Here is a 21860-nt window from a genome sequence, read left to right on the forward strand (position 1 = left end):
AAGTTGGTGGACTCTATGCAACATAGATGTGAAGCAGTTCTAAAAAACAGTGGGTATACAACTAAATATTAGGTTAGTGATTCACAGGAATGCTAAATCCTCAAAAAAGAGACATATTGTGAGTTTGTAAAGACAAATGCAGACACTGCTATTTTTTAGAACAACTCAATGTTCATTTTTTATTTTCTGTAGTTAAAAATTATATACATTTCTCTTCATGTTTTGAATTAGAAAACAGTATGCAATGTTCCCAATGCATGGAAATAAAAACTAGTATAAAGATTTTGTCATTTACTCATGTTTTTGAACACACTGCTATTATTTTGAACACTACTGTATTTTCATGCATGAGCTCTATTTATTCTGTTTCTATATTGTAACCGAAAAAATGAAACTCAGAACCTAGACCAACAAACCTGACCATCCTTATTAGTTCAATCAAAAAAGATCCATATCGCAATTATAGTGTCATGGAAGAACTATATTAATCAAAAGAATGATACCCATATAACCAGAACCATGGTGGGGTGATCACAACATGAACACTTCAATAGTTATTGACAAATATAATTTTATTAGAATACTAAAAACAACAATAAAATCAAAGTGCCTCAAAAGTGAGGGGTGAACAGATGCTATACCCTATGTAAGCACAGTAACAATAATAGCCATACAATGCCCCATTACTGAAAATAAATATACACTGTGGTAATATATAAATGCATAGCAATAAATTTCATCTATAGTTAAAGCTCATGTGGCAATTAGAGAGAAAAGTGCATATGCACGTAAAGACATCAGTAGGCTGTCACAGATATTCTTATAGTAGGCCTATGCTAGGTAAAGTGACAGTGCATACAATAATATGGATTAATGATCCCAACCCAAAAAAAAGTACAAGGTGCATTAAACAGGAAATGTTGATGAAACGCGCGTCGGGGTAGAGGAACGCATGAATACCGAGCCCAGAAGCCATTACAACACCCAGATATCTACACTACATGTTTAATTGAGCTGTTTCCTTCATTATCTATAGAGTTACCTCTATGCTAAAGGCATCCTATAGGACCTTATCTTGCTATTTTTGCACACTTAGTCTCCCCTTGCCATAGGTTTAATGCGCCTTGCACTTTTTTGTTGGGATCATTCATCCATATTATTGTATGTACTGTCACTTTACCTAGCATAGGCCTACTATAAGAATATCTGTGACAGCATACTGGTGTTTTTACATGCATATGCACTTTTCTCTCTAACTGGCACATGAGCTGAAATTTATTGCTATGCATTTATATATTAACAGTGAGGCACTTTGATTTTATTGTTATTTTTAGTATTCTAATAAAATTATATTTGTCAATAACTATTGAAGTGTTCATGTTGTGATCACCCCACCATGATTCTGGCTATAGGGGTATCATCCTTATTAGTTGTCTTAAAAGATAAACTACTTTTTTTTAACCATCTTTTTTTTTATATGCCAAACCATTCACTACTTGTACCATGTCCCATATACCAGACCACTGAGTTCTACCTATATTATGTGCCAGAGCACTTCTTTACCAAGTGTATTATGTGTCAGGTCTTCCCCAACTGTCTTATGCACGACGCTTCTTATTCACCATCCTTACTATGTGCTACACCACTCTTTTACTCCTTCACCAGCTCTCTTATGTGCTAAACCACTCCTTCACCAGCTCTCCTATGTGCAAAACCACTCCTTCACCAGTTCTCTTATGTGCCAAACCACTCTTTCACCAGTTCTCTTATGTGCCAAACCACTCCTTCACCAGTACTTTTATGTACCAAACCACTCCTTCACCAGTATTTTTATGTGCCAAACCACTCCTTCACCAGCTCTCCTATGTACCAAACCACTCCTTCACCAGTTCTCTTATGTGCCAAACCACTCCTTCACCAGTACTTTTATTTACCAAACCACTACTTCATCAGTTCTCTTATGTGCCAAACCACTCTTTCACCAGTTCTCTTATGTGCCAAACCACTCCTTCACCAGTTCTCTTATGTGCCAAACCACTCCTTCACCAGTACTTTTATGTACCAAACCACTCCTTCACCAGTACTTTTATGTGCCAAACCACTCCTTCACCAGTACTTTTATGTGCCAAACCACTCCTTCATCAGTTCTCTTATGCGCCAAACCACTCCTTCATCAGTTCTCTTCTGCGCCAAACCACTCCTTCACCAGTTCTCAAATGTGCCAAACCACTCCTTCACCAGTACTTTTATGTACCAAACAACTACTTCACCACTTCTCTTATGTGCCAAACCACTCCTTTACCAGTTCTCTTATGTGCCAAACCACTCCTTCACCAGTTCTCTTATGTGCCAAACCACTCCTTCACCAGTTCTAATATGTGCCAAACCACTCCTTCACCAGTTCTAATATGTGCCAAACCACTCCTTCACCAGTTCTCTTATGTGCCAAACCACTCCTTCACTAGTTCTCATATGTGCCAAACGACTCCTTCACCAGTACTTTTATGTACCAAACCACTCCTTCACCAGTACTTTTATGTACCAAACTACTCCTTCACAAGTTCTCTTATGTGCCAAACCACTCCTTCGCCAGTACTTTTATGTAGCAAACAACTACTTTACCAGTACTTTTATGTACCAAACAACTACTTCACCAGTTCTCTTTTGTGCCAAACGACTCCTTCACCAGTACTTTTATGTACCAAACCACTCCTTCACCAGTTCTCATATGTGCCAAACCACTCCTTCACCAGTACTTTTATGTACCAAACCACTCCTTCACCAGTTCTCTTATGTGCCAAACCACTCCTTCACCAGTACTTTTATTTACCAAACCACTACTTCATCAGTTCTCTTATGTGCCAAACCACTCTTTCACCAGTTCTCTTATGTGCCAAACCACTCCTTCACCAGTTCTCTTATGTGCCAAACCACTCCTTCACCAGTACTTTTATGTACCAAACCACTCCTTCACCAGTACTTTTATGTGCCAAACCACTCCTTCACCAGTACTTTTATGTGCCAAACCACTCCTTCATCAGTTCTCTTATGCGCCAAACCACTCCTTCATCAGTTCTCTTATGCGCCAAACCACTCCTTCACCAGTTCTCAAATGTGCCAAACCACTCCTTCACCAGTACTTTTATGTACCAAACAACTACTTCACCACTTCTCTTATGTGCCAAACCACTCCTTTACCAGTTCTCTTATGTGCCAAACCACTCCTTCACCAGTTCTCTTATGTGCCAAACCACTCCTTCACCAGTTCTAATATGTGCCAAACCACTCCTTCACCAGTTCTAATATGTGCCAAACCACTCCTTCACCAGTTCTCTTATGTGCCAAACCACTCCTTCACTAGTTCTCATATGTGCCAAACGACTCCTTCACCAGTACTTTTATGTACCAAACCACTCCTTCACCAGTACTTTTATGTACCAAACTACTCCTTCACCAGTTCTCTTATGTGCCAAACCACTCCTTCGCCAGTACTTTTATGTAGCAAACAACTACTTTACCAGTACTTTTATGTACCAAACAACTACTTCACCAGTTCTCTTTTGTGCCAAACCACTCCTTCACCAGTACTTTTATGTACCAAACCACTCCTTCACCAGTTCTCATATGTGCCAAACCACTCCTTCACCAGTACTTTTATGTACCAAACCACTCCTTCACCAGTTCTCATATGTGCCAAACCACTCCTTCGCCAGTACTTTTATGTACCAAACAACTACTTCACCAGTTCTAATATGTGCCAAACCACTCCTTCACCAGTTCTCTTATGTGTCAAACAACTCGATCCCATCTATCTTATGTGCTAAACCATTTCGTACCAGCTGTACTATGTGCCATATTACTCCTTCCTTAGCTGCCTTGTGCAGCCAACGGCTTCTTCACCAACTTTATCAGGTTAGTCTATAGCTCTATACCAGACCATTAATTTCCCCGACTCTCTTACCATTCCTTCACCAGCGCTACTGTTTAAGGAGGCAAACAAGTGACAAATCTGTGTATTGGGTCACTTTCCTTGATGACTGGAAATGGGAATTCTTGATTTTGGTTAATGGTGCTCTGAAACGATGTGTTGAGCTAGCCTATCAACTTTTCTGCAAATTCTCTGTTTTACCACCTCTGTTTTGTACTATTACTTACCACAAACCCTTTTTTTTCTCTTTATTGACTATCCAATTCCTCTCACTTCCTCCTTTCCCCCTCCCTTTTACTAGCGTTTCTTCAATTACTTTACTAACAAGTTGGGGGAAAGGGATGGGAGAGTCAGCTTACCAGCAAAAGAAGCTCCTGTGGCAGTCGGAAAGGAGACATCGCACATACACATATCCGTCCCGTTCAGGGCTGCAACAAGACGTACATCAGGAAAGGAATCCTCCAGCAATGAGAGGTAAGTCATGGTATATCATGACTAAGGCTATACGCTGAAACGTGTAGGTTTCTAGACTCCATGTGGCTTGAATGTTGAGCTATACAGCATTTTAAGTTCTTAGAATAAACTTGAAGTTTTAGACTTGTCTCTCATCGCTGGAGGATTCCTTTCTTGATGTACATCTTCAATTATTTTAGCCTTTTTAAAGCTCACTGGCAGGGTGTCTTGAACCTTTGTTTTTTTACCTTGAAAAAGAAGAATATTGTGATCTGTGTGTTGGCTAGAGACCTTCCTAAAAGGTTTGGATTGTCCACAGCAGACAACTCCCGTGATTCTTGTAAGATGCAAACTGCCAGCTTCCTAACCAAAGCTAATTTAATGCCAATATTAGGCAAAATTTCTCCAAAGTGGTAACTGAGCAACCTAATCATCGAAAAGTCTTCAATGGCATAGTAACAGATGCTGTAAAAATCTTGTTAGAAATGAGTTAGACCTTGCACAGAAAGCTGACCACTTATGTTACATTTTAGCACAGAACTTTTGTTCTAAAGTTTCAGCTCATTAGAAATTTTAACATTCAAAAGCAGGTCTCCCTCACACATAGGACGACACGTTTTTCCAATCTCTCAAAAATGTCTTTCTTACCTTTACACCTTGTAAATCATAAATTACATTGTATAAAAGTAAACTACAAGAAAAATCTCTAAACACTGATTTAAAAGAGTAAAAAGTCTAAAAGTGATCTTCTTGTATGGATGAAGAATATTAATCATCGCATATATAAAAGTCGATGGTTATTATCCAGCTATAGTTTATGGAGGAACAATGAACAAATAGTGGGATTATTTATATTGTATAATCCATATGTGTAAAAATATACAGTACTGTGCAAATGGTTTAGGCAGGTGTAATGTGCTGCAAAGCAAGAACACTTTCAAAAATCTAAGTTTATTTATTACTGTAATCAATTAAGAAGATAGAAAGTGAACGAAAAAAAGAGAAATTTGGTGTGACCACCCTTTGCCTGCAAAACAGCATCACTTCTTTTACGCACACAGTTTTTGAAGAAACTCGGCAGGAACGTTGATACAAACATCTTGGAGAAGTAACCACAGATCTCCTATGGATGTACACTTGCTCAAATCCTTCTGTCTCTTCATAAAATCCCTTAGGGTGCTTTCACGTTGAATTCTAGCACCTGTTCAGAGACCCCGCTGAGACTTACATCCGAACCTTCCAAAAAACGGGATTCGGACGTATGTACCGATGGAGCCACAGACTATAATGGTGTTGGCAGGGAACGACACTCTGACATGCATCATTTTCAGGTGTTTACTACTACTGGAGACGGACACTCAGACATAGTAGACTACGTGAAAGCACCCTTACAGATGATGTTGAGATCAGGTCTCAGTGCGGGCCATATCATCACTTCCAGGACTCCTTACTATTTTTTATGCTGACTATAGTTTTTAACGATATTGGCTGTAAGGTTAGAGCCAATAAGTTGCTACCTGATGGTATTAGATGATGGATAAGTATCTGCATGTATTTCTTATCATTTAGGACAACAAGAGACCGTAGATGCAATGGTCAGCCAAGGAAACTTAGTGCAGCAGATGAAATACACATCATGTTTTTTTCTCTTCAAAATGGAAAGATGTACAGCAGTGCCATCAGCTCAGAACTGGGAACAACCAGTGGGACCCAGTTACACCCATCTACTGTTTGAAGAGGTCTGGTCAGAAGTGCTCTTCATGGAAGAATTGTGGCCAAAAATCATATTTTCTACATGGAAACAATGCTAATTGACACAACTTTGCACTAAAACATATGCAGAAAACTGGCTGCAGGTTCTCTGGACTGATGCGTCAACATTTGAAATATTTGGCTGTAACACAAGGCAGTTTGTTTGCCAAAGGGCTGGAGAGCGGTACAATAATGAGTGTCTGCAGGCATCAGTGAAGTATGGTGAAGGTTCCCAGCAAGTTTGGAACTGCATTTTAGAAAATGGAACTGGGGATTTGATGAGACTAAATGGTGTCTTCAATGCTGAGAAATACAGGCAGATATTTATCCATCAGGCAATCCCGTCAGGGAGCCGTCTGACACCAAATTTATACTGAGGTAGGAAAATAACCCAAAACATACAGCCTATGTCATCAAGTACTATCTTCAGCGTAAAGAAGAAGATCAAGGAGTCGTGGAAGTGAGATATGGCCCCCACAGAGATAAGGCCCCAATTTCAACAACATTGGGTCTGTCAGGAATTACATGAAGAGATAGAAACACAGAAGATCTGTGGTTAGCTTTTCAAGATGTTTGGAACAACCTCCCAATCGAGTTCCTTCAAAAATTGTATGCAAGTGTATCTAGAATTGATTCTTTGATGCTATTTTGAAGGCAAATGCTGGTCACACCAAATATTGATTTGATTTAGATTTTTCTTTTGTTCATTCTCTTTATTTTTATCAATTAAAAAAATGCAAATTATTAACACTCCAATTTTTTAAAGCATTCTCACTCTTTCGCATTCTTTCTACACTTGACTACATTTTTTGCACAGCACTGTATATAAACAAAGTACGCTGCAAAAAATAAACAGAAAACAGGGAAAAAATGCTGCAGAGTAAAGATGTTTTCAATAATAGAAGTGTTAATAAATTATTTTTATCAATTAACAAAATGCAAAGTGAAAGAACAAAATAGTAATCTAAATCAAATCAATATTTGTTGTAACCACCCTTCGCCTTCAAAACAACATTAAAGCATCAATTCTTCTAGGTACTTGCACAGAGTTTTTGAAGGAGCTCGGTAGGGAGGTTGTTCCAAACATCTTAGAGATCTAACCACAGATCTTCTGTACATGTAGGCTTGCGCAAAGTCTCTGATTTAGATTTCTCTTTTCTTCATTCACTTAGCATTTTGTTAATTGATAAAAATAAACTATTGACACGTCTATTTTTTCCACGCCTGTCTACAACTTTTGCACACAACAATATACAGGTGCATCTCACTAAATTGGAATATCATCAAAAAGTTAATTTATTTCAGTTCTTCAATACAAAAAGTGAAACTCATATTATATAGAGTCATTACAAACAGAGTGATCCATTTCAAGTGTTTATTTCTGTTAATGTTGATGATTATGGCTTACAGCCAATGAAAACACAAAAGTCAATATCTCAGTAAATTAGAATACTTTATAACAGCTTGAAAAATGTTTTTAAAATCCTAAATGTTGGCCTACTGAAATGTATGTTCAGTAAATGCACTCAATACTTGGTCGGGGCTCCTTTTGCATAAATTACTGCATCAATGCAGCGTGGTATGGAGACGATCAGCCTGTGGCACTGCTGAGGTGTTATGGAAGCCCAGGTTGCTTTGATAGCAGCCTTCAGCTCGTCTGCATTGATGGGTCTGGTGTCTCTCATCTTCCTCTTGACAATACTCCATAGATTCTCTATGGGGTTAAGGTCAGGCAAGTTTGTTGGCCAATCAAGCACAGTGATACTGTTGTTTTTAAACCAGGTATTGGTACTTTTGGCAGTGTGGACAGGTGCCAAGTCCTGCTGGAGAATGAAGTTTCCACCTCCAAAAAGCTTGTCGGCAGAGGAAAGCATTAAGTTCTCTTAAATTTCCTGGTAGACGGCTGCGCTGCCTTTGGTCTTGATAAAACACAGTGGACCTACACCAGCAGATGACATGCTCTTCAAACCATCACTGATTGTGGAAACTTCACACTAGACCTCAAGCAGCTAGGATTGTGGCCTCTCCACTCTTCCTCCAAACTCTGGGTCCTTGATTTCCAAATGAAAACTGGAACTTTGGAACCTTGTGGAGTGCGCCAGTGACTGCCTTCTGGACATCTGTCAAGTCAGCAGTCTTCCCCATGATGTGGAGCCTACTGAAACAGACTAAAGGACCTTTTTAAATGCTTAGGAAGCCATTGCAGGTGTTTTTTGTTAATTATTTTAATTTACTGAGATAATGACTTTTGTGTTTTCATTGGCTGTAAGCCATAATCATCAACATTAACAGAAATAAACACTTGAAATAGATCACTCTGTTTGTAATGACTCTATATAATATATGAGTTTCACTTTTTGTATTGAAGAACTAAAATAAATTAACTTTTTGATGATATTCTAATTTAGTGAGAAGCACCTGTACATCCGGAATAGGATTTTCTTTGACAGCTTTATATGCTATGAAATATTGTCATCATGTTTCACCCCTTTTTAACCTGGATAACTTTTCATATTATTAATGCACTAGTGATAACTTTTCCAATTTCTCTTGATCAATTATTATCTAAGCTACTGAAAGGACTAATTGAAATGTACTTTAAAAATTATATTAAAACAAATAGAATAAAATACATTTTCCTGTACTGTGACAAAGCTAGCCTCTCAATGCATGGCAACTGCTGTGATAAAAGAGGTTTAGATAAGGACATATTTTTACACTCATCCTATTTTTAAAACCTTTCAGCTATAATTTTCCTGTGAGGGCATGCTGTGAAAGTGAGGTTATTGGAAAATAATGGTATTCTGTACCCCGGATACGGTGCTTACTCCCTATTTATTTGATTGCTCAGTTGTAAAGGAATATACAACTATAGTTACTGTCTGTCCTGTCTAAATATCACACGTTATCCGTCTGTCAGTAGAGTGATTGGTAGCGGAGCCGCTGTCATATTGTTGCCAACTAAAGATCAACTTTCTTAAAATATTTTTTTCTAATAAACATGTACCCAACACCAGAAAAACAAGTCAGGGAACTCACTGAGCATAGATTGGCGGAAGATGTTTTACACCATGCTGGGTTGTTTGCAAAAGTAAAATTACCAGGTAGACAAAATTCTTATCCATTGCTGGAGAGTGTCACTCGCCTTTAACTCCCCTCTCTCCATGTTGCACAGTGACTCCTGGGTTCAAATCCCACCAATGACAACATCTGCAAGGAGTTTGTATGTTCTCCCCGTGTTTGTCTGGTTTTCCTCTAACTTCTCCGTATCTCTACCACACTCCAAAGACATACTTGTAGGGTACGTAGATTGTGAGCCCCTATGGGGACAGTGATAATAATAACATTATTTAATGAATGTAATGTTTTTATTATTGGTAGATGCCCTTAACCAAAGCCATCTTAGAAAAGTATTTATTCATATTCATAAAGTCAATGACTAATATGCCTTTGTGGAAAAGTCTGTATTTACCTGTTTATTGAAACGAAGTTTTGCTTAATCATAATATATTATCATGAAAAGTTATGTAAATTGCTTCCATATCTATTTTTGTTTCCTATAATGAAAAAAAGATTCTTATTTACTTCCATACACACCTAATACTTCTCACAACTGTGTGTTTGCTACATTGTATGCAGTCTAGGTGATGTGATATGAGCTAAACCCAACTGTAGTACAAATCACTTTCCTAAGGGTTTGTTTGCTACAATGTCTCAGTGGAGGTTAGTGCTATAGGCCTGCAGGGTGCTTAAATCACATACAGTTTCCCAGATTAAATGTTGAAACATGCCCTCCTGAATTAAGCAGAAACAAAGTATACTCAAGGAGACTTATTTCTTATCTTTAGCTGGGAAGTGATGCATTTTGCACATTGCAGTGGAAAAGAGAAGTGCAAAACATGCTATGGCATTAAATAAAAGTCTAAATGCTTAAAATTAATACAATCTAAAATAACTACACTTAATTTGGCTTCCCTTGAATTTATAAGTCGTCAGAGCAAAATTAATGCTGAAGTTAGAGAGGTGTTTGACAGTCATCTATCACCAATTTTTTTTTACACCTAATCTATGAGAAGCATGATATAGAGACAGACCCTGATTCCATCGATATGACACTTACTTGGCTGCTTGTTACAGTTTTGATAAAAATCTTTTTTTTTTATCAGAAGGAGATTATCACAAGAGGACTAGTAAACTTGCTGCCATGTAGTCATCCATATTCATGAGTTCTGTATAATTCCACCCCCAACACTGATTGGCAGCTTTCTGCCTATGCACAGTGCAAACAGGGGTCATACAGAGTTCAGCATTCAGAGAACTGGTAGATCTGCAGCAGTGATTTAATCAAAACAGTAGCAAGATTCCCAGTAAGTGACACATCACTGGAATCAGGGTCTGTGTCTCTATATCATGCTGCTCACAGATGGTGTAGCAAAGACTTGGTGACAGATTTCCTTTAAGAAATGACCACCACAAAGCTTAATAACCTTGCTCTGCCACCTTTTTCTATCCTACATGTATAAAACAATTGCATACAATTACACTATTTTATTTATTAATAGTAATGACTATGCAAATTGTAGTCTCTAGTTCTGTCATTTAGCAAGCCCAGGTCTTAACCTCTGTCATCTTTCCACAAAACCATTTTCTTCACCTATTATCCTTGGGCATCAACTAGAATAATAATATCAATCAAATATAAGACGTATTGCCTTTACATCTCTAACAATATATTTTCTTTCTTTCCCATAACACACAGCTACTAAGTTGGAGAACATGGCACATGTTGTGGGTGGTTATTTATGAGCCAGACCATCAGATGTGATGCAGATACACTGGTAAAGTAAAAAAAACTATTATTTTAGCCCATAAGGACAGTCTCCTCTATGTGTAGAGGAAAGAAGGTTTAATCACAGATGTAGATTCTTTACTGTAAGAGCAGTGAGACTACAGAACTGTCTGCCACATGATGTGCTAGTGACTGATTCACTACTAAACTTCAAGACAGCCTGGATGCCTTTCTTAAAAAATATAATATCACAGGTTATGGGCGCTAGATTCTGTGATGGGACGTTGATCCAGGGAGCTAGTCTGATTTCTGTAAGTGGCATCGGGAACACATTTTTCTCCTAATATGGGAATACCCGTGGGTTTTTGCTTTTCTCTGTATCAACATGTCAGGCTATCAAACTACCTTCAACCTTAAAAACTATATCAACCTAAAAGTAGCTCAGGGCAATAATGTACTGCTTCTCCACATGACTCCAATTCATTGTGTTTTTGTATGAATCACACAAAAAATCATGCCATGCTTAACCAAAATTAAGTTATGGAACGTTTCTTCCCTGAAAGCTTTACTCATAGGAAAATATCTCCTTAAAGGGGTTGTCCACTACTAGGACAACCCCTTCTTAAACTAAATGTTTGGCCCTGATAAAATAAAGAAATCTACACTCATCTCCTGAGCCGGTTCCGTTCCAGCGGTGTCAGCACTTGCGGTCCTGGGGCTGTTCTGACGCGGTGTAATGATACGTGATGCCCGGCGCTCAATCAGCGCTGGCGTCACTGTCCCCACCTCCTGTTGAAATGAACATTAAGGGGAAGTCTGAGATCAGTTGCAGCCCTGGCTTCCTCTTCATGTTCAGTTGGTACGATGGTGGGGACAGTGACGCCAATGCTGATTGGGCGCTGGGCACCATGTGTCATTCCACCACATCACAGCTGCGGGACCGCGAGTGCTGACACCGCTGGAACGGAGGCGGCACGGGAGGTGAGTATAGGTTTGTTTATTTTAACGGGGACGAACATTTAGTTTAAGAAGGGGTTATCCTAGTAGTGGACAACCCCTTTAATACATGAAACCTCTGTATTGCTCATTTCTTTAGGATACAGAAAATTCCAAGATGGCTTAAATCCATTCCTCTTTATATTAAAAAATAAATATTGGATTTAAGCTTAGAACCTCAAAGCAGGTTTTGGATAATGTCCAAATGTCTGGATTTTGATTTGGATCATACCATACTGAAACATGTCATGTACAGCAATTCAATTCTTTATAGCAACATGCAAAATGAGTGTATCACCAGATGAAGTGCATGCTTGACCCATCCGCCCAGCTCACACATAATCTTCCTCCCTTACAAGACTAAAGTCGTGTATGTTAGAAACCTTTTACTGGAAACAATTCATTTTCTGCTTGATGGTTCCCTTTATCTACGATATAAATTGTTTACTCATTGTATTACTTGACCTGACAATTTATGCATGACGGGTGGTACGCATCCAGCGAAAGGCACAAGTATATGATTTTGATACTGGAAATGAATACGCTAAACTAGGTGGCTGTCAAAGAATAAAATGGCAAAATAAGATCCAGAGAATGAAATCAGGAACAGGAAATGAACCGTCGCAAATCATTGTTCAGGCTTTATGAAATGGAAGTCTCCTAATGGTGGAGCCGCTCATACACCCCCTGTGCTATCCTGCTCTTGATGCTAAGCCCATGCTTTTCTATGTAACCATGTATGGCATTAATTTTATTAACTCTGTCGTAAGGGCCCCAGTAAATGATAAGAAACAGGCTTATTTGACTTAAGGAACAAATGGGGAAAAATTCAGGAATGATGAGAGGATTACAAAAATGTTTTAACTAATAGAACCAGGGGATAAAATAAAGACACTAAGATGAAAACCAAATAGTGTCATGAAATTACATATGGGGTTTTGATGGGCTTGATTTTACGTCAAAACTCACCATCTCAAAACCACTTCTTTTCATCCGCCTGCAGGACTTGAGGTAAGTGCGTATGCGTTTTCTGGCACGCTCTTGATACTCAGGGAATTGTCGCCTGCATGAGTCAATGATTGCCTGGATCTTTTCTTTGGGCTGCTTAGAGATAGGGACCATTCGGTCCAAGTTTTCATCTACAAACAGCCTGACAAACATCTGTTGGTAAGAGGGAGACAGAGGAGAAGGGGTTGGAGGACTGCTCTTGTCTCTCATCTTACTACCATAGATTCTTGATTGGAATAGATACGTTGTCATGAGCAGAAGATGGTTGGTAAAAAAAAAAATGAAGCATCATCCTAGGCCAAATATATTTCCTTACGAAGATATCTCAAGGCAGCAGGTAGAAACAAAAGGATTAACATTGCAAAAACACATAAATATCCCATAAAATAAAAATAAAAAGTAGCAAACATTGCTTTACTGTATCACGCTTTCTGTCGCTCTATAAGTTAAAGCAAAGCAAACATTCATAATACATAAAACATATATAACAAGCAGCACAACGCAAAGCTCTAGTCTAGTTATTATCACAGGGAGTCTCTAAAGCAAATAAAAGAAAGGAGATTACCGCAAAAAGCAGAAACATAAAATGGACAATAAAAACAGCATATACAGCTCAATGAAGAAGTCATCAAAATACTTAAGACGGCATCAGACATAACTTGGAAAAATTTTATTTAAAAAAAAAACAAAAAAACGTATGTATATTTTTAACTTGGAGAACAGTTGCAATTTGGAAATGCCTATAGTTTCTCATTGAAAGTGAATCACACAAGCCCCTAATCTATTTACAAAAAGCCAAAAATTGTAACCCAAGCAACGTTACAGCCAAACTGACTTTGTCAAGGAAGGGCGTATTTTCCAGAACCTTCTATAAAACTTGTGGAAAATACTAAACAACAAAATGCTAAAAAAAAATACATTCTCATCAATATCTTCCACAGTTGTTGAAATTAATTTCTAAGTAAACTTAGTCCACATTCCAAATGCTGTAATATTGAGATGCGTTCTGTCAATGTAACAAGGTCATTTACACAAAAATATGTTTTTTTTTTTTATTTTTATCTCATTTAGATGGGATAGTCTACAAAGTTCTAAAGAATCCAACAAATATCAATATATTTTATGGATAAGAAAATGCAGCAAAAAAGCAGAATATGTCTATTGGCAACAAACTTCCAAAGTCATCTGTCGCTTGTGGCCAAAAAGATTAAATAAAATAAAAGAAAATGTAACCTATAAGCAAAACCACTGTGGGGACCTAGCAGAGTAGAGATAGGTTCTGCAGGCTTGCTTGTCACAATGATCACTTACATTAAAAGCTTTCAGGCGTTCTGCCTCCACTCCATCAGCTTCAGTTGCCTTCTCAACATCCTCGTGGTCATCGTGGTCATCTTCATCTTCATCACCCCGATTCAAAGATAAATCTTCACCACAACCACCTACACTTTCATTTTTTCCAGAGTCATAGCTGGAGTAGCTATGTGCCGGAGACTGAGAAAAGAAGAAGCTGCGTCAGTTGACATGAATGATTTCCTAACTAATAAGCCAATCAAAGACATAAATAGTATACATTTCAGCTAGCCAAACATGATTCCTAAATCTATACATCTTCTCAAAATTATTTTACCTCTATACATTTTCCATACATTTTTACTTTCTCTCTTTGGAAATGATATCTCTAGTCTTATATTCATCTAGTTCAACGGGTCCTTCTCACATAATTAATTTTCGATTGTTTTATTAAAGCTTTTATTAATGGTTTATAAAATTAACAATGTAAAATTGGACCAAACTAAACATAATACGTTATAAATTGAATAAGATATATTTAGCTTTCAGAATAGTCTGACAGAGGGCACATATAATGTTCATGTCCTCCTATAATAAGCTAGAGAACACTCACCATAATCATGGCTTCATATCCAGTACAACACAGCGTAATAATTTGTGAATAGAAGAGTCCTATTTATTCATTATAAAAAAGAGTTTTTCTTATTGTATTGAGAGAGCCGATTTGTTTTCTATTGCTTCATATTCTATGTTACGTATTTATGCAAAATCATATGTGATTGGACATGACTTAACATTTGTAAATGACCTCAGGCAAGTGTATTATCTGCCAGTGTAGTAAATATAACTCTGATCCCTACTCCATTGATGACATTGAGCAGACACTTCCCCTGTGAATCTCTGCCTATTTTACCAGTCAATAAATACACACTAAGTGGTCCTATTTAAAGCAAATCTGGCCTTAGGTGTGTGCAGCCTGTAGGACAGGATATTTGAGCATACAACAGCTTCAGGCTTATGTTGAGGAGGACTGTGTTTATCAAACAGTAAATGACTCTGTTATTTGCTAGAGTTTGTTAATACTGTACTGTGTGACCTCTTTGGTTTGTTTGGGTCACTTCTTCCATACAGTATATCTTTCATGTTGTGATGATAAAGATAATGGTTGCTTTATGTCCCAATTTAAACAGTTCATTTTCCCATTCTTAGTTCTAGATGTTTCTGCTGAAAGCTAAAATCTGCAACACAGGATCATCACATATTACTACAGAAGGGGCACTATTGGCACTAATGATCTGGGCACATGAAGCTTCAACCCTTGATTCCATATACTGTTTTTCAGGTTGCCTTTCCAGTAATTGCATTCAGGCATTTTATGATAGTATTATTTGCCCATTAGTCGGTACATCAAAAGGTGAGGCTTCAAAAGAAACTGCACTGTACAAACCTAAGGGCCCATTTACACTGGCCGATAACGAAGAATGAGGGTTCTTGGGAATCAAGCGTCAATTGACAAAACGCTCGTTTGTGGAGTGAAATTATTTTAAAGCTTGCTAAAAAATCATCATTCTTGGCAGTAAATCGTCTTAAGAACAATGGTATTCTATGCGCACAGAACAATTTTATTGCATGCGGTCTGCCTAAACAGGCTATTAAAGGGAATCTTTCCGCAGGTTTTTTCTATGTAATCTGAGGACAGCATGAGGTAGGGGCTGAGACACAGATTTCATGGATGTTTCACTTATCATGCCGTGTGCTGTTGTTTCCATATAATCAATGTTTTATCCCCAGGAGATTATCTGTGCCCAGACTATCTCTCTTGTACCAAGTGGTCCAACCATGCCCCCTCTCCTGATAAGCAGCTTACTGTCAATAGACAATGTACAGAGAAAGCTGTGGTGTGGGCAGCTTTCTGAGCTCAGCTTCATGCCACATCTAAAATCTCTGTGTCACAACAACTGCACCCAGTAAATTCAGTGATACATCATTGGATTCAGTGTCTCTTTTCCTACATTATGCAGCTCTCAGATGAGGTCGCAAAACCTGGTTACAGATTCCCTTTTACTGACCTCCGATCAACATTCATGTGGCCGATTAGTGGTCATTTAATGGCAATGATCGGACTGCCTAAATGCAGCATTAGTATGAACTTAAATAATTGACTTACTATAGTTAGTAGGGTTAGTTTTCATTATCCAGTACATTGGGAGATTTATAATTCTCACGCTGTACTATTAGAATAGACCATTAAAATACACATTATTCAGATTTTTACATGGGGTAACATTTTTTCAAATCCTGAATTCTTTCTTAGTTGTTGTCTGCTCTGGACAATCCCTTCTGTGCTTGGTTCCTGCTGGGACCCTCAGCAGTCAGATGTAATCTCAGGGAAAACTTGACAGTAAGTGTTCACTTTTCCTGCAGCGCCACCACAGGGGAAATAAAGCAATGATCAGTACCTATTCAAATGAAAATACTGTGTACAATGAGGACAGAACAGGTCCTTCAGAGCAACAGATGACGAGGGATAAGGATCCTGAACTGAGGACCCCTCTAATAATCCTGATCCGGTATAATATAGGGTATTGTATTTTATCCTGCTGCTCCTTCTTATAATTGGTATAATTTACTTTGTAATGATAACTGTAAAACTGCAGTATTATAAGGAATTGCCATTAAATTAGTGATAATAACATTCTACTCGTGAAATCAGCACAATCCATAAAATGAAAACCGATCATCTTTTTGTGTGCAAACTGTTCCCACAAAAACGACACAGCCTATTTTCTCTTCTAGCGGCTTTACGCACAATAAATCAGGTTGGAGAAATGTTATACAGCCAGGGGGGCAGGCTCAAGCTGTGGGGCTTATAATGATATTTGTGCAATCTTGACTCTGTGAATGGGTACTTGAATTTATGGACATCTTAAATGAGCTAATGAGATATATTTATATGAGCTGTCTGAAGAGACGTATTAGCATGCTGTGAAATTTTATTGAGGAGATGGAAGTATCTATTATGCTTACATCCTATTCAGCAGGTCATTTTATTCTTACCTTTTCATTATAGTCATCATTTACTTTATTGTTTTAAACTAATAGATTCCAACTCTGATTTATAGCCTGAGATAGGAAGAGACTTCTTTAATCTCACTTTGATTAAAACATCTTAAACAATTGATGATGTGATCAGATGGCAGGTTAATGGTTCTTTTTCTGATAGGGGCACATACAAGCATATTCGCGATAGCTCTGTATATAACAATGTAAAGAAATATATTGTGCCTTCAAATATTATAGCGATCAGGAAAATTAAAGGGGTTGTCCACTACATTCTTGTGCCCATCAGAAGAGACAAACAGAGCCAGTAAGGAGTGTGAATGGAGACCAAAATCTCATACTTTGGACAAATCAATACTTCTGTTAAGGGCATGTCTGAATCCCGGTGTTGGGGTATTCAGACCCAAGCAAGGTAAGGAACGAACTTCAAAATTCAGTGTGAACACTCCTTTTCAGCAGCAGAAGGGAAGGAAGGGAGACACAGATCCATTACTAGTGGGTAGGAGGAGCCCCACAGGATAGTTCACCTCAGATTTATAAAAAGTGACGACCGGCCCCTCCAGCTTAGGCTCCTCCTACTCCCATGTTCTCCAGTCTGAAATTTGAGGTCGCAGAGGATAGTCGCTGCCTTTGCAGCTCCTCAGAAGATTTTTTATTTTTACCAAAGGAGACCTGGACCCCCCGTGGTCTAGAGGTCTCAGGGGGTCTCGGCGCTGCCAGGACCCCTGCCCTCCCCTGGCAGACCTGCGTACCCCTTAAGGAGGTCCCCGCAGTAACCTGCCGGCCCCGGGGGACATAGGGCGCTTCCTGGTGGAGACGCACACCGCCTGTGGGGTCCCTGCGCGCTCCGCCGTGGGGGGAGCAAGGGCCACAGCGCCACACATCCCTGGGAGTCCCTGTGGCGCACAGCGGGGTAAGTGCTCTGTGTATGAGTGCTACAGAGGCTGCTGCGGCAGCCGCCGTTATTTCATGTGGTGATTTTCTGCTTTTCTGTATTTGCAGATGGTGTATGAGGATCACCGCTGCATTCTCTGACCCTGGGGGCTGGGGAGCAGGGACGGAGGAGCACGGCTCCGTTGGAACGGGGGGCGTGGCTTTATTATCTTGGCTTCCTGCCGTCACTTTTAGGCAGGAAGCCTTCAGGAGAGCGCGCGCTTTCTCCCTAAGCGCGGGTTCTGTGAGTGAGCTCGGGGGGCGGGGCTTCGCGTCATTCGGCTTCCTGTCATTGTAGTTCTGACAGGAAACTCCTGGCTTACCGCGCGCTGAGCTCTCCGCCCCTCTCCCTCCTTCCGGCTTCCCTCCACGTGCACCTCCGGCTCTCTGCTCCCCGTTCACCCCCCTCACAGCTCAGAAGGAGCAGTCAAAGCGGCACTGGTGAGTCGTTTCCGCCTGTAGGCAGAAGCTCCCTTTTTTCTTTCCATTGCAGAGCACCTTGGCTGACCTGCTAAGGCAGACAAGGTGCTATTTGCCGCTACCGCTTTTCTGGACACTCTCACTTCTCTGACCTCTTAAGGCAGTGAGGTATTTAGTGTGTCAGCAGCATTAACCCCTTCTGAAGGGGTCTGCTCAACAGGGCTGTTAACGCTTTCTGGGGGTGCACGCTTCTGTTTCAGAGGGCGCTTCTCCCCAGTTTGTTAGGTTAACTTTTGCTCTGCAGGGCTGGGGTAACTCTCTCTAGGGGAGAGTTTTAACCTTTCAGTGCCTTAAAAGTAAAAAAAAAAAAAAAAAAAAAAAAAGGGAATTTTTTGTGGAAGCAGGCTGTGTTACCATACTCATTCTAACATGCTGGCATCTGATGTGGGAGGCATGACGGATCAGGGACCAAGGGGCGCGGACCTCTCTCCCGATCCGTTTCAGGATCGGTCTCGCGTTTCTGATACACCCAGGTCTTCGACGGCGTCGAGTTCGACCCTTAGTGATGTTGAAGTGGAGGCTCTCACCCGCTCCATTGACAGTCTTTCTAACCTCCTGGGTCATTGGGTGTCGGCTAAATCGCAACCGACACCACGAGGCAAGAAGCGCCACAGGGTGGCGCTGTCTCCTCCGCGCAGTGCATCGGAGGCTCCGGATTCACCAACAAGCTCGGTTGGTGAAATCTCCAATTCTGAAGATGAGGATCGGCAGAGTCGTTCTGCTTCGCTTTCGGGCCGCGTGGATGCTCTTATTGGAGCCATGCGGGAAGCGTTACAGCTGTCTGAAGAGCCGACAAAGCCTGGCAAGTCGGCCCGGCGGTATCAGGAGTCGCGTCGGGCTCGTTCAACATTACCGGCGCATGATGAACTTAACGAGGCAGTGGAGAAAGAAAGCCGGTATCCAGATAAAATCTTCCAGGGGATGCGGTTTTTTGATGCCTTGTATCCCTGCGCCATGGAGACGATTGCTAATTGGGTTCCCTCCCCTGAAGTGGACGTTCCTCTGTCTCAGCTTAGCAAATCTTCCTTGCTTCCTGTTAAAGGGAAGGCCAGTCTTCAGGAACCTCTGGACAGAAGAACGGAGTTAGCGGCAAAGTCCATCTACGAGGCTGCGGGTCATGGATTCCGTGCGGCCTTGGGGGCCATGTGGGCCGGTGAGGCTTCTCTGCGGTGGTTGGACCAGCTGCGGATGGCATGGCAGGATGGAACTCCGCTGTCGGAAGTGGAAAGGCTTTTCCAGCTGTTGGAAGAGGCGGCACGTTATGGCAGGGACGCAGTACTGGATACTACTTCCGTTCTGTCCAGGGCTCAATCTTCGACCGTCACAGTCAGGAGAGCACTGTGGCTTAAACAGTGGACTGGAGACGCAGTATCCAAACAAAGTTTGCTTAGTCTAGCGTACAAAGGCGGTCATCTTTTTGGTTCGGACCTCACGGAGCTGATTGCTAAGGCCAAGGCTAAGGATGCTGCCTTGCCTCAGCGGAAGGCGGCGGCTTCCAAGTCTGGCAGGTCAAATGCCAGTGGTGGTCATCGGTCCTTTCGGACCAGGGGGTAGTTCGGTCAGCCTTCTTGGGGATCGGGTCGTCCCTCGGCTTCCGGTAAGAAGTCCACCCAGAAATCCCGTGTTCCCTGGAAGCAACATTTCCGTCAGGACAAACGGGAGGTTGACAAGAAGCCCGCTAAGGCGGACTGACGCCAGGATTCCGCTCGAGGGCTCTCGGGTGGGAGGTCGTCTGCTACAATTCGGGTCGATTTGGGCGTCCCACATTTTGGATGCCTGGGTGACGCGGGTTATGTTGGCAGGCTATTTCATAGAGTTTCACTCTCGTCCCCCGGACAGGTTTCGTCAGACACGCACCCCGTCCGAGCCCAAGCTGGCTGCAGCACTGCTGCGGGAGGTAGACACTCTTCTGCAGCAGCGTGTGGTGGTCCTGGTTCCGCCAGAGGACCGGGGAAGGGGGTTTTACTCCAACCTTTTTGTGGTCCCCAAAAAGGAGGACAAGTTTCGCCCCATTCTGGATCTCAAAGATTTGAATCTTCATGTCTGGACCCGGAAATTCCACATGGAGTCTCTCCGCTCTGTCGTATCGGCCCTGTCGCAGTACGATTTCTTGGTGTCGATAGACATCCGCGACGCCTATTTGCATGTCCCTATCGGCAGGGCTCACTAGCGTTTCCTGCGTTTCGCCATAGGTCAGGCCCATTACCAGTTTGTGGCCCTACCATTCGGGTTGGCCTCGGCACCCAGGGTTTTTACAAAGATTCTGGCGCCACTCATGGCGTTTCTTTGAAAACAAGGAGTTACGATTCTACCCTACCTGGACGACCTGTTGATTGTGTCGCCCACAGCGGAGGAGGCGATGACTGCTCGAGATCTCTCCCTCCAGCACCTGGAGGACTTCAGATGGCTGGTCAATTGGAAAAAGTCGTCATTAAAACCGACGCAGTCAATGCTGTTCTTGGTGATGCATTTCAACACAGTACGGGCAGTGGTGTCCCTGACTCCGGACAAACAAACGAACCTTCGTCGCCATGTCCAGGCTATGAGGTCGGCGATGGCAATGTCCCTTCAAGAATGCGTGCGCCTTCTGGGTCTGATGGTGGCGGCAATGGAAGCCGTACCGTTTGCACAATTTCATTCCCGGGATCTCCAAAATCTTATTCTGACCAGTTGGGATCGATCGCCGACTTCACTGGATCGCTCGGTCGTTATCTCCCGCAGGGTGCGAGAGTCTCTTGGATGGTGGTTACATCCGGAAACTCTATCCCTGGGGAAATCCTTTCTTCTCCCAAGGTGGTCGGTGATTTCCACCGATGCCAGCCTGACTGGCTAGGGGGGGGTTTGGAACGACCTCTGGGTTCAGGGTGTCTGGTCGTCAGAGGAGTCGTCTCTACCGATCAACATTCTGGAGTTGAGAGCAATTTTTCTCTGCCTCCGACATTGGACGGTCCTTTTGAGCGGTCTGCCGGTCCGGATTCAGACGGACAATGCGACGGCTGTCGCGTATATCAACCATCAGGGCGGGACGAGGAGTTCCAGACTCATGATGGAGGTCTCTCGGATCCTGGTTTGGGCCGAGTCCAGGGTTCCAGCCATCTCCGTGATTCATATCCCAGGTGTGCTGAATATCTCGGCGGACTTCCTCAGTCGCGAGCAGGTGGATCCGGGGGA

At 41.4% G+C, this 21860-nt stretch overlaps 1 protein-coding gene across 5 annotated transcripts in view; it reads right to left on the reverse strand.

The window, feature by feature from the left end:
- Positions 1–21860, reverse strand: part of NOL4 (nucleolar protein 4) — a 406127-nt gene that overhangs the window by 53658 nt on the left and 330609 nt on the right. For 3 of the 5 annotated variants that reach the window (XM_073679225.1, XM_073679222.1, XM_073679220.1), the window contains exons 7-8: positions 14238–14417; positions 12888–13079 (exon numbers count right to left, since the gene is read on the reverse strand). In XM_073679225.1, the coding sequence (XP_073535326.1) occupies positions 12888–13079; positions 14238–14417 (372 nt within the window). The remainder of the gene's footprint in view (positions 1–12887; positions 13080–14237; positions 14418–21860) is intronic. The other 2 variants (XM_073679224.1, XM_073679223.1) reach the window with 1 other exon arrangement.

The sequence above is a fragment of the Phyllobates terribilis genome, unplaced genomic scaffold, assembly GCF_046119375.1.
Source record: "Phyllobates terribilis strain yellow unplaced genomic scaffold, ASM4611937v1 Scaffold_4__5_contigs__length_816908805, whole genome shotgun sequence".
In the NCBI taxonomy this organism is placed as follows: Eukaryota; Metazoa; Chordata; class Amphibia; order Anura; family Dendrobatidae; genus Phyllobates; species Phyllobates terribilis.